The sequence below is a fragment of the Fulmarus glacialis genome, unplaced genomic scaffold, assembly GCF_000690835.1.
Source record: "Fulmarus glacialis isolate BGI_N327 unplaced genomic scaffold, ASM69083v1 scaffold35953, whole genome shotgun sequence".
NCBI classification, from domain to species: Eukaryota; Metazoa; Chordata; class Aves; order Procellariiformes; family Procellariidae; genus Fulmarus; species Fulmarus glacialis.
Genome location: NW_009202965.1, coordinates 34,879 through 47,753, shown reverse-complemented (window position 1 = coordinate 47,753; position 12,875 = coordinate 34,879). Strand labels below are relative to the sequence as shown.

At 34.9% G+C, this 12,875-nt stretch overlaps 1 protein-coding gene across 1 annotated transcript in view; it reads left to right on the top strand.

Annotated features, from left to right (window-relative positions):
- Nucleotides 1–152: 152 nt before the first annotated feature.
- Nucleotides 153–12,875, top strand: part of LOC104074392 (vacuolar protein sorting-associated protein 13A-like) — a gene marked incomplete at both ends in the record, with an annotated part of 46,244 nt that continues 33,521 nt past the window's right edge. Inside the window, 11 exons of the mRNA XM_009574484.1 lie at nucleotides 153–210; nucleotides 1,786–1,913; nucleotides 2,134–2,240; nucleotides 2,869–3,040; nucleotides 3,413–3,475; nucleotides 4,402–4,537; nucleotides 5,208–5,302; nucleotides 5,993–6,135; nucleotides 7,467–7,668; nucleotides 7,758–7,872; nucleotides 10,634–10,770. Of these exons, the coding sequence (XP_009572779.1) occupies nucleotides 153–210; nucleotides 1,786–1,913; nucleotides 2,134–2,240; nucleotides 2,869–3,040; nucleotides 3,413–3,475; nucleotides 4,402–4,537; nucleotides 5,208–5,302; nucleotides 5,993–6,135; nucleotides 7,467–7,668; nucleotides 7,758–7,872; nucleotides 10,634–10,770 (1,356 nt within the window). The remainder of the gene's footprint in view (nucleotides 211–1,785; nucleotides 1,914–2,133; nucleotides 2,241–2,868; nucleotides 3,041–3,412; nucleotides 3,476–4,401; nucleotides 4,538–5,207; nucleotides 5,303–5,992; nucleotides 6,136–7,466; nucleotides 7,669–7,757; nucleotides 7,873–10,633; nucleotides 10,771–12,875) is intronic.

Genomic DNA, 12,875 nt, shown 5'->3' with positions numbered 1-12,875 from the left:
GTCCCTTCCACCCAAACTATTCTATGATTTTGAATTGTACTGTGTATCAGAGGGATTATCTGAAACCTGTATTAAAATGCTAACATTTTATACTTTAAAACTTTATCATGAAATAAAAATGCAACTTATTTTTAACTCCATTGTGTACGTAGGTTAACTTAAAACAGGGAGTTGCCAGCCACAATGTGATTCCAGAAGGTTATGATTTTGGTAAGTGGTATTTTATTTGTATTTGTAAAACGTGTGTATACTTCTAATTTTTAATGCCTCTCAGAGTTTGCTACTTTGGCTGTTATTAAAAAAATCTTAGTGAGGAGTGCAGTTTAGTTCTTCTGTAGGAATAACTGTCTCTCTGACAGAGAACACTGTACCATATCTGTAGCCTTAAAAAGGCTTTGATTAAAATACGAGTCTTGACACATGTATCATTCTAATGGAATGTCATCCATAAATCCTCGTTTTTCACATCCATTGATAATTCCTTATTTGACTGCCAGAGAACTATTTAGTAATTTCTTCTGATTTCTTACCTATCTTTTTCAGTTGCTAGCTTTGACTCTTTTTACAAGAAAATAAGTTTAAACATCATCAGTTGTCCAAGTCTTTATATAGAAGTTAAAAAATAATTGTATGCGCAGGATTTACACTCTTAAAATTCAGCAGTGCCATCAGAGATGCAGCTATTTAAAGAATTACATCATGCTGATATTCTGTGGTAAATGAAAATTCTGGCTCTTTTAGAGTAACTCTTTAGATTGAGACATTGATAGAAAGGTGGTAAACACAAAGTCTGCTTCTGTCATTTGATCTAAATGCAAACATAGTACTTACCCATAGGAAGAATGAAAAATGAAATTCAGGAAGCTAAATGTAGGTAGAAAATTAACGGAAATGCTACCACGTAAAATGTGTAGATAAAAGTAAAATAAGCTTCACAAGAAATACAGGGCTTAAAATGAAACAAAGTAAATTGGTTTCGTCTTGCAAAAATGTCTGTTTCAACTTGTATTTCACTTTCAGTGAATTTAGAGTATTTGGTATGTACGTGGTCTATCAGTATTTCTCTTGAAATCAAAGGAATTTTATTTGATAAAAATACAATTTACTCAAATTCAAGTAATACGTAAATTCTTATGGTTGGATCAATTGCTGAAACAGATGGAAAAATTGAACTAAACATGGCGTCTGAAGGCTATATTGGATTCCTGATATTGCCAAATCGTGGAACGTTCCTGCTCTGAGTATTTTTCATGTGATGTGCTTCACTTTACATAGGATCTATATTGATGTTTTCCATGCTTACTTGGGCTTGGATTTAGAAATGTGGAATGTTTGGTTTTATCCATTGTTGTGAGTATAACTTATCAAACAGTGTAAAACATCAGTAACTTAAAAAAAAAAATCCTTATGGAATAAAAGTTATAGTGAAATAAGTGCTATGTTTGAAACTATCATACTATAAATAGCTTATGTCATAGCCAAAAAAATTAGATTTGTTGCAAATATAAACTATTAATTGAAACATCTGCCTTGTAATACTGCATACAGGAAATCTTGTGAAAATGTTCCACAAATATTTGTTCCACAAATGTTGCCAGAATGAAACTGGAAATTAAGTATAGACTGTATTATATTTTAAGCTGTGTTGATGAAGTCTTCATGTTTTGAAGTTTAGCATTTATAAATGAGTAATCTGGCATAATTTGAGCTGATAAGTATTATGTATCATTTATGGCAGTCTTAAATAATTTAATTGCACTTTTTATATCAACTTCTGTTTTTTAGTGTTCCGTCCAATTTCAGCTAGAGCCAAACTCCTTATGAATCCTCGATCTGATGTTGACTTTTCATCACCGAAAATGGATTTAGATGTAAATTTACAGGATATAACTGTTGAATTCAATAAGCCACAGGTATAAACTATTTTTCTCAGATTATATGTAATGTGGTAAAAAACTTAGTTTGCAAGAATAATAAGAAAAGCAGTCTGAAATTTTATAATGAACATACAGAATCATTTAACTTCTTAGTCTTGTTCCTTGTAAGTTATTTTCTTTTTAAAGGGAAGCTTGATTCATGTTCTCAGACAGACAATAACACTCAGTTTGAATTTTTTGTTTGTTTGTTTTTTAGTACTTCAGTGTTATGGAGCTTCTTGAGTCTATTGATATGATGACTCGAAATCTGCCATATAGGAAGTACAAACCTGAGGTTCCATTGCACAACAATGCCAAGGCATGGTAGGCCACCTCAGACTTTGAAAATAATTTGTTAGATTTGAAGTAATTACCAAGGGATTGTTTCTTACTTAAGGAGGTTGGAACTCATTTCCTTCTGAAAGTCTTCTCTTACGTTTTTGTTTGTTTTTCTTAGGCTAGGAGTATTAAAAAATTGGTGAGGACCTCAAACCATAGGTGAGGACACAATATTTGAAAGCCTGCATTTGCTGTCTTAAAGACAGTGATAGTATTTTAGTATCCTAACTCTGGTTTAATGAAGAAGACCCCATTAGATGTTTGGTACTATTATCTAAAAATAGGCAAACCTTTTCAACACAGATAGCAGAGATTTGATTTCTTTTCAGAATATTCCTTACAAATATGTTTTGATTATTCACACACACACATATGTGTATTTGTGGGCACGTTTTGTACAAGGTTACTTCTTAATTTTAGGAAATAGCAACTGTCAACTTTGTATGGGAAAAATTAAAATCCTTAGGTTCCTCTACTGATCAGAACTGTGAGATTAGACAAGGGATTTCACTCTTTTACAACTTGAAGTTGTATTTAGTGGGAGTCTGCATAGTAGGTGTCTTCAATATACCAGAAAACCTGTGAACTATACTTCATTTGTCTTTGCTTTTAGGTGGAAATACGTTATTTTTGGCATCCTTGAAGTAAATGTTCAACCTAAGCTCCAAATGTGGTCATGGGAACATATTAGGCACCACAGGAAACAAGTGAAGAACTATAAAGAGATGTATAAAACAAAAATAACATCAAAAAAACCTAATGAAGAAATCTTAAAATTGTTGGAGGTTAGCCGTTTTCCATTAAAAGCTTAAATATTGTTCATCTTGCTGTTTTCTTAAACTTAAATGTTTACATGTTCCTAAGTCAGTACTAAGTTAAAAATAAATTTTCAGTGGCCAGACTTGCAACTTCATCAGTACCTTTCTCTGTGAGTAGTAGTAATAAACACATTAGATAATTTTTAAAATTAGTAACTGCAGTGAAGAAAAGCTTAAACTGATGTGCTTTTCTTTTCCAGGTTTATTTTAAGTTTTCAGCTTGAGCAAATTAACTTGGGTTGCACTGAAAGAGTTGTTTACTGTTACTTCCTGTAAAACTGAGCCGTGAAATCTAAGCAAATGAAACTGTCAAAAAATAATTTCTTATCTCCTTTCTAGGAATTCGAAAAGGCCTTGGATATTTTTAATATCACTCTAGCAAGGCAACAAGCAGAAGTTGAGGTAAAATTTCATCATTTAAGTGAGCCTAAGAATAACTGCAACATGAGGTTGTGGAGATTTTAGGCAGATGCATTTTAGTTCTAGTGATTGAATTGTGCATCATACAGTCTTTCTATTTTCCCTGTATTTCATGTTTGTTATTATAAGGCATAGTTAGTTTTAGCTTGTAATTAAACAAAAATTAAATAGCTCCATATACTGCTTCTTCAGAATAACTGATCTGGGATAAATCTCTTTCCACTTTTGGAAAGGAAGATCTACTGTGGAAAATATGGTCAAAGGATGATAGGATAAATCAAGTTGGAAGCGATTATACCCAAAGCTTCAGGCTTACCCCCACCCCACTCCAGCCTAGACTATTAGTTTATTCCTTTCCTTCCCGATACCTTATTATGTTGGCTGAATGCCTGTATATGTAGTATGTTGACCTCCTGTTACTGTTTGCAAATGTTACTTGGAATACAGCAAATGCAGAATGCATTTAAGTAGATAGTCACAATTAGGCAACATAATGTCTTATTTTTGGCTCACATTCCATTCTTACCTAGAGCAAATAAGATGTTAGGCTAGAAAAACAAATACCAGTTTATTTCTAATAGTAAAAATCAAAATGGTGAGCGCTCTTTTTTGGTGATGAGAGCTGGAGGGAAAATCTGCTATTTAAGGAGCATTTATTGACTTAAAATCAGGTACCTTTTGCTTGCTCTTTTCGTTCATAAAGGTGGTTGATTTTATGCAAGTGAGAATTAATGCACTGAGTACTTGAAAAAGTTATTAGAAGAAAAACGAAAAAATAACATATTGCCTTTTCAGTGGTTGTCTAATGATGTTTTGATGTGTTAGAGCATGTCTTGAGTCTGTATTTTTCTTTGGAAAATGAAGAAAGAAGCATGAAGAAAATGACTTGAGTATTTTTTAAATTTCAGGCAACTAAGGCTGGATTAAAAATCTACAGACCAGGAGTAAAACAAGATGATGAAAATTCAGGTGGCTGGTTTAGTTGGATATGGAGCTGGTCAGGTGAAAAAAAGGATGAACAAAAACAAGAAGTAAAGGGTTCAAGTATGTTCGTATATTGGTATTTTTTTCTATTATTAAAAATGACTTATTAGAATAATATATCCCTAGCAATGGAACTTTGGAATTATTTAATATTTGGGTTATCGGATTATTGATGTTTACATTTTCTGTTAGCCTATTTTTGCTGATGAAGTTAATTGCATGTTATAGAGGTATCTTACAATTCCTTCCATAACTCTTTCTGGACTATCTTCAATTTGTGCTTTCGTCTGCCACAGTTTTCGCATTTGTCTGCATGGTGTACTGTGTATGGGAATTTGAAGAAAGTGGTAGAAAACAGTAGCAGCTAATGGAATGTAAACAATTTTACTTCCATTCATTTTATAATTTGGCTATTTCATGCAGTGTATTAAGTACGGGCACCTAGTAAAGATTGTGGAACACTGAAAGTAAATCAAAAAGATTGCTTCTATTGTTAGCAAGCTAGGAAATAGAGTAGGTCAGAATAAAAGTATAACTACATTTTAAAGCATGATTTAGGAGACTCAGGACTTTGCTTTAAACCTCAGGGTTTTTTCTTTTACTAATTCAGGACAATGTTGACAGTATCTACTGTGTGTTATAGAGCTACCAAGCACTGGAAAGTGTATAACAGTATTTGAATTTTTCAGATATCTATATTGAGTTTAACTAACCTCTTGTAATGTGGCAGGTCTTGAAGAGCTGATGACACGTGAAGAGAAGGCTAAACTTTATGCAGCAATTGGATATAGTGAAACAGCTGTGGATCCAACCCTTCCAAAATCAGTAAGTCATAACTGACTATGATACCAAACAATTGGTAGCTTTATCTACTAATAAAAATCTAAAGATGATAGAAAATAACTTTTAAAATTAGTTGAATCTCTGTCTTTATATTTGAATACTGTTCTGACACTTTTCAATTAAGTTACTGCATGCTGGCTTTGTGCAGAACAGAACACCCTTAAATGTAGTTTCAGGAGAGTGGTTATAGAGCTTACTTTGGATATTCTGAAAAGGTTCAGAATGAAATTTTGCTTGCTCAGGCTAGAATAAAATCATACAAATAGTGTATTATTAAGTTATAAAATGCTTCATATATCCTCTTACAATATTCAGAAACTTTTTAAGAAAGTGCACTAGGTGATTCACTGGAATCTTAAATATGAGTGATAGTAGATGAGGTAGAGTAGGTGAGTATATAAGGAAAGAGATGATTGAAGAACTGTAGTGGGGAAGAGCAACGTTTTTGAACCATTCAGGAATAGTCAGATGAGTCATCTTTATGTGTGATACCATGCATGGTACAAGGGACTGCCTCTGCATCAGAGGCCCTTTGTCTCGAAATGTGGTATAGAGACATCAAAGACATATGTTTGTAAGCGTAGTGTACTCTTACTCTAACACTGCCTCTTTGTAATAGTGTATATTAACGTATTTTATAATCCACTGTTGTTGTTTTTCCTGCATATCTAGTATGAAGCCATGAAGTTCTCTCTGAAGTTATTAAGCATGTGTATATCAATAAGAGAAAACAAGCAAACTCCTGAGCTGGTAGAATTTTCATTAACTGGCTTGAGTACAGTATTTACCCAACGACCAGGTGCACAAGCAATAAGGTGAACTTTCTCTGTCAAACTGCTTTTGTTCCTCATGAAATATTGATGCTGGCTAATAGGCATTTTAAGGCTCTGTTATGATGTTTAACTTCCATTTTTCACTGTCACTTCTCGTGCAGTTTGCAAGCAGAATCATCCTGCAACTGGTGGGCAAAGTGAATGGATACTGTTTCCATGATTAAGTTCTCTCCATCTTCAGAATTTTTTGTGCCAATACAGATTTTCTCCTTTTTTTCAGTTTATCATTGTTACATACAAGCAATCCAGTTACTAACTTGTTTCTTGCTTTGGAAAGTGACTGTTACTCCTTTTGAAACTTAACCTGAGCAAGGTGACCTCATAACTGCTTGTGTGTGGGGCATTTAACATGCCTGAAAAGAGTTTTCAGCTGAGCTTTTAGATTTGCAGAAGAAAGCTGTAACTGATGGTTTTGGCTTGGTTTTGTGCTCTCGCAGTAGGTGGTGAAAAGCAGCGATATGAAATATTTTCTTTTCATTTCAAATGTAATGACTTAAAAATTGAGGGGAGGGTAGCCTTCCTGTTTTAAACCTTGTCTCCTCTGCTTTGGGGCGTATTAGTATAATCTATGTAGGTTATTAAAATACTATTGATCTTGCTGAGTTTTATGCATAATTTTTTTTAAGTTTTGCTTGCAGCTTTTCTGTTTGTTCCTCTGTGCATCTAAATGGCCCTAATAATGCTATCGTACTGAGAAAAAGGGAAGAAAATTGTATTTTTACAGTGAAACACTTTCCTTTTAGTGTTGGGAGATAAAGATCTTCAACTGAGAGCTGTTAAAGAGGTGGACAGGGTATTGAATAAAAATAAATCCAACACCTAAAAAATACTTTCTCAGAGTAATAAGGCTATTAATCTTATGCTCGCCTTGTGGTGTTTTGTTTATTTCTCTGCACTGGAACCGTTCCCTCTCTGCTGTATCTCTGTTCCGCAGTGTAAACTGTGCAGTCTAATTCCTGAGTTCATACTACAGAATTTGCATTTGCATGTCTCTTTCCTGCCCTGACTCCTGTCCTTGTGAAAAGTGCATGAAGTGAATAACTTGGACCCCCTTTCTTATTTAGTCAAGGGTGGCTAGTAGACACAAAAGGTAATGAAATGGGAAACAGTTAACACATGGATATATGTGTAATATCCTTAGCCTAAGCTATTTATATTTGAAGTAGGGTAGAGGTATGATAATGATGATGATGTTGTTGTTTTGTTTGCGTTTTGATTTTGGTTTTTTCCTTTCAGCTCATTCCTTATACTCTTACCATCTAATTGTACCTAGCCAGATGGGTATTACATTACATGTTTACCTTTCTTTACAGATTTGAAACAAAAATTACCTCACTTGAAGTTACAGGCATGTCCCGAGAAAAGTGTACACCCTGTCTCCTATCTTCTCGAACGGTCTATTCAGACAAGAGTACATCACTCTTAAGCATAATGTTTGAGACTAATCCTTTGGATGAGAAAGCAGATCAGACGCTTAGAATAGAATCACAGCCACTGGAAATAGTATATGATGCGGTAAGTAAATATTTGAGTAAGTTCTAAATCTTGAAAAATCTTACTTAATAATAAATTTGCCATGTATTATTTTTGCTTTATTTTAACAGATGACAATAAACAGCTTAGTGGATTTCTTCAGGCCTCCGAAAGATGTACATTTAGAGCAACTGACATCAGCAACTCTGATGAAGCTTGAGGAGTTCCGTGAAAAAACATCAACAGGCAAGTGCTGCATGTTCTTCTGATTGCACACTCAGAAAAATTTTAGATTCTAGGAGTATGAAGATGTTCTGTATGGAGATGCATGGATCCAAGTCATGGCTTTCTAACACAACACTTAAATAAGTTGAATTCTTTAGTCTCATTACAAAGCATTTGTTCTAGGTATTGGATAATTTCATGTCTGTATCTTTTTCAACGTCAACTTTCTTTGTAAAATATGCTCCACACCCTGAGGTAGTATTTCAGTGTTCATTCTGTTGTACTCCATGCAGAGTTAAAAACAGTTTGTCACTTCCAGCTTCTCTGTTCTGTTCATCTGAGTATGTAAATGGCCTTAATTGTTTCATACTCTTCAAAAACTGATACTGAGATATTGGTCCTCAAATGAAACCCCTAAATCCTTTCCAGAGTTGTTGCTTTTCAGGACACTATCTGCCTTTGTATAGGTGTTTTCCACTTTCTTATTCCTTGATAAATGTTGATTTTGATCTGGATTGACTCAGATGAAGTAATGTAAACTATATTTATCTGTCTTCCAGTTACTCAGCGTTAAAGCCATTCCTCTAGTTTTCATTTCATCCTAGCTTTTCATCTCTAGAGATCTTATATTTTGACACATGAATGAAAATGGTGAATACTTTTAAGACTAACACTGAGATTTGTGGAATTAATGTGTTGCAGTAAGGATGTCTGAGGCTTTCTAGATCAAAGGTGTGTCCAGCGCAGTGTCCTGTCTCTGACTGTGGATGGGAGAGGATGCTAAGGCGAGATTTCATATATAAATACTTTTTAGAAGGGGAGAAAAAAAAATCAGTGAAATTTTTTAACCTCATTTAAATTTGTAACCTATTAATATTTAAATTGTACATTTTAAAAATCTGAATACTCAGTGATAATAAGTGAAAGGAGTTACAGAAAACTCAAGCATAACGTATATTTAATCGATTGCTTTTATCAACCTAGTATCAGGAACGAAATCAGGCATCAATTATATTTCTATTGATTAGTTCTTCTTTGACTGACCTGTTTAATTAAGGACTAATGTCAGATTAACCAGTCAAACTTAGGTGGATCAACTTGCTTGTCTTTTCTATCAGAAACTTCTCCAGCAATACTGAATATATTGATACCACAGTTCATTCCTGAGATCAATTTGATAAAAATTTGCTTAGATTCAATATGCTTGGTTGTTTTGAGTATTCATTGCCACTGAATACTCTGGTATTCTGATCATGATTCACTTTTTTGTGGAAATATGAAATCGTGCTGTGTGTCTATTATAATTTAAGCACAGCATTACTTTAGAGGTGTGTCCAATGACTTTTATCTTCACAAGAATGCTGAGTTGCCCAAAGTAATCTAAAAGCTTGTTCCACTCACAAATGAGAAGCCTGATGGAAATTTCTAAAAATATGCTGTACATTGCTTGTAAAATCTTGGCTGAGACTTACAAAATTACCAGGAGAAGAACATTTGATCTGTAAAATATTCTGTTGCAGGGGACTATGCTAATGTCAGAGGTAGAATAAAAAAAATGGAATCATATCAATATAATTAATATGTTCAGACTTTCTCAGGAAAGAATCCTTAACACTTTTTTCCAAGCAGTAGAAGATAGCTGGAAAATAGCGGGGAACTGTGGACTGCGGAAGCGAAGGAACTTGCTACACCAAAATAGTTAGCATTTTCAGCACCATTAAAAGACATTACAAAAGCTTAGTTTCCCAGAGTTCAATTTATGGACTCAACTATGTTCTCTTCCCAAATGAAGGAAAAAAGAAAGTCTTTTCTTGAACGTTGTACATCACTCAAATACAGTTAGGCATTGAAAACTGAAAAAATCTTAACCTTTTTATTAATCCAAGTTACTTTATCTTGCAAATCCTGAAATGTGGTTGCCATCCAGTTCTTCATTGACTAATCTAGCTCTCCTGTGGCAGGACAACCTTTGATAATGTTGGAACAGTTTTAATTACTTTCTTACCAATGTGAGTGTGCTGCAGTGTCCTGTTGTCATCTTCATAATTTATTAACTCTACTTCTGTGAGCGTCAGCTTGTTGCACCTGGTAAATATTTAATGAGTTGTGGCTGAATCCTAAGAGAGTTCTCAGTGCTAACTTGAAGCAAGACCATTCATTCCTCTTCAGATGAGCAAAAAACCAGAATTTGATCTCAAATTTTCTGACAATCTGAATTTCCCAACTAATCGCATGATTTTTAAACAGAATTTTTGAAAGACCTTGTATTTGGTGGTCTTCAGCACCTCAAGATGGAGATGCTTGTCAGCAGAATCAGTGTAAAGTTCAGTAGCTCAGTAGTGACAACACTAGCAGTTTGGCTAGTGCAGTTGGATACTTCCAATAAGAACTTCTAGAACAATTAAATTTCTGAATCTACAGAGCACAATGGATTGACTCAGCAATTGCCAAGTTGCAGTACACATTCCAGTTCTTCTCATTTCGTCTCTGCTCAGTATGAAACGTTTTTGGATTTGTATGTGGTGTCATGTTGCTGTCTCTATTTGTCCATTAGCATTGTTTGCTATCATCATTTCACCTACTTGGTGCTTCTTTAAAGACTGCCTATAACTACTGGTTCAGAAGAAATCTGAAGAGCATCTATACCTGCAATTAAACTTAGTTATCTAGCATTCACAGCTCATTTAAAGTTAGACTTGAATTTCTTTTTACAGCTTCTTTTAATTCCATAGCTTCTGTATGGATTACTTTGTTTATATTTACTAATTATATTATTTTTCAGGTTTGTTGTATGTTATTGAAACCCAGAAAGTTCTTGACCTCAAAATTAACCTCATGGCTTCATACATCATTGTTCCACAAAAAGGATTCTATGACCATACGTCAAATTTACTACTTCTGGATCTTGGTAGTCTTAAGGTATGTATTTACCTAATGAAGTAACTTACTGAAAATGATAGTTCAGTTTTTATGTGATTTCCAGTTTCTTAATTTGTATTTTGTGGTACTGGTTAAGTAAAAGTTCCTCTTGCAGTTTATGTATTTGGTATTTATTTTAAACTGCTTTCCAGTCAAGGCAGAAATTATTGAACTCTAGATTCTTTCAACCCAAAAGAATTGTTAGAAAATAATTTTCCCCTGGAATGAAACCACTGTTCATGCTTTGAATGATTATGTGGAAAATGTGTAACAATTTTTTACCTTAGAATATAAAATAGTAAATTTTTTACTTACATGATTAAATGGTCTTCTTGTTTTTAATATTACTGTTATTCTTGTTATCAATTATCTTTTGGTCATTCAGTTTACTTTAAAATGAGAAAAGTAAACATTGGCAATTTATAAAATAACGGATAAAATTAGAGATATATTTGATATATTTCATGCAAGGCAAAAGTCAAAAAGATAGGTTAATGATGTATTTAAAATTATAGCATTATAAAATCATAGAAGAGACTGTTTCTACATATTATTAGCAATCTTCTTACTCGTTGGTGAACTTGTGTTCTTTCAGGACAAATGGTCTTGCATGTGTACAGGCAATTTAATTTTTTTTTTTTTTCACCTGTACTCTCCATAAGAATGATTCTGCCACTTACTAGCTATTTAGATTGCCTTATCTGCTTTTTTAACAAGAATTTGTTTCAAAGCTTAAAACCTTGCTGAAACGAAGTAAGTTTTCTATTTCTCTGCCACAGACTTACTTTCTGAGCGTGTGGGTTTCAGTTAGAATCGTATCATGGTGTGGGTTGGAAGGGACCTTTAAAGGCCCCCTAGCCCACCCCCCCTGCCATGGGCAGGGACATCTTCAACTACATCAGGTTGCTCAGAGCCCCGTCCAACCTGACCTTGAATGTTTCCAGGGGTGGGGCATCTACCACCTCTCTGGGCAACATGTTGCAGTGTTTCACCACCCTTATCATAAAAAATGTCTTCCTTAGATCTAGTCTAAATCTACCCTCTTTTAGTTTAAAACCATTACCCTTTGTCCTACCACAACAGGCCCTGCTAAAAAAGTCTCTCCATCTTTCTCATAAGCCTCCTTTAAGGACTGAAAGGCTGCAATAAGGTCTCCCCGAAGCCTTCTCTTCTCCAGGCTGAATAACCCCAACTCTCTCGGCCTTTCTTCATAGGAGAGGCGTTCCACCCCCCTGATCATTTTTGTGGACCTGATCCGCAACAGGTCCATGTCTTTCCTGTGCTGAGGGTTCCAGAGCTGGACGCAGTACTCCAGGTGGGGTCTCACCAGAGCAGGGTATCTGGAATCCCCTCCCTCGACCTGCTGGCCATGCTGCTTTTGATGCAGCCCAGGATACGGTGGGCCTTCCGGGCTGCAAGCACACATTGTTGTCTCAAGTCCAGCTTCTCACCCAGCAGTACCCCCAAGTCCTTCTCAGCAGGGCTCCTCTCAATCCCTTCATCCCCCAGCCTGTATTGATACCAGGGGTTGCCCCAATCCAGGTGCAGGACCCTGCACTTGGCCTTGTTGAAAAAGAATATGTCAGGTGTCAGTGGAATTAGTGAAAAACATTGCTGTGTAGATACTAAAAACAATTTGGATTTACAACCAGATCATTTATTTCTCTGACTAATAATTTAACAGCTCTTCTGAATGCTGGTCAATTGGAGGTACTTTGTAGAGTTCAGTAATCAGTCTGTGTATTGGTTGGGTGCTTGAGACAGCCTCCTAGATCTAATGGAGGGGGGGAATAGAACAGCCCACCTCCTCTACTCCACCCATGTGAAATTACTCTCAGAACAATACATAGAAGAATACATTTCAAAATCAGACTCAAGTAAATGTATCGGTGAGATTTTTTTTCTGAAATAGATGAGTAATTTTCATAGTGAATGTGACTTTGGATCGGTTCCTGTCCTTTAATAGAAATTAGAAAGCAAGATGAAGGAATTGGGCAATACCAAAAGAGAAAAGTTAGATGCCTCTCAGGATGTGATTAATAATTCTGTATTCACTTTGAGTGACATATGCTTAAGTGAGATGTAGGTCATTTGTTGAATGAGTA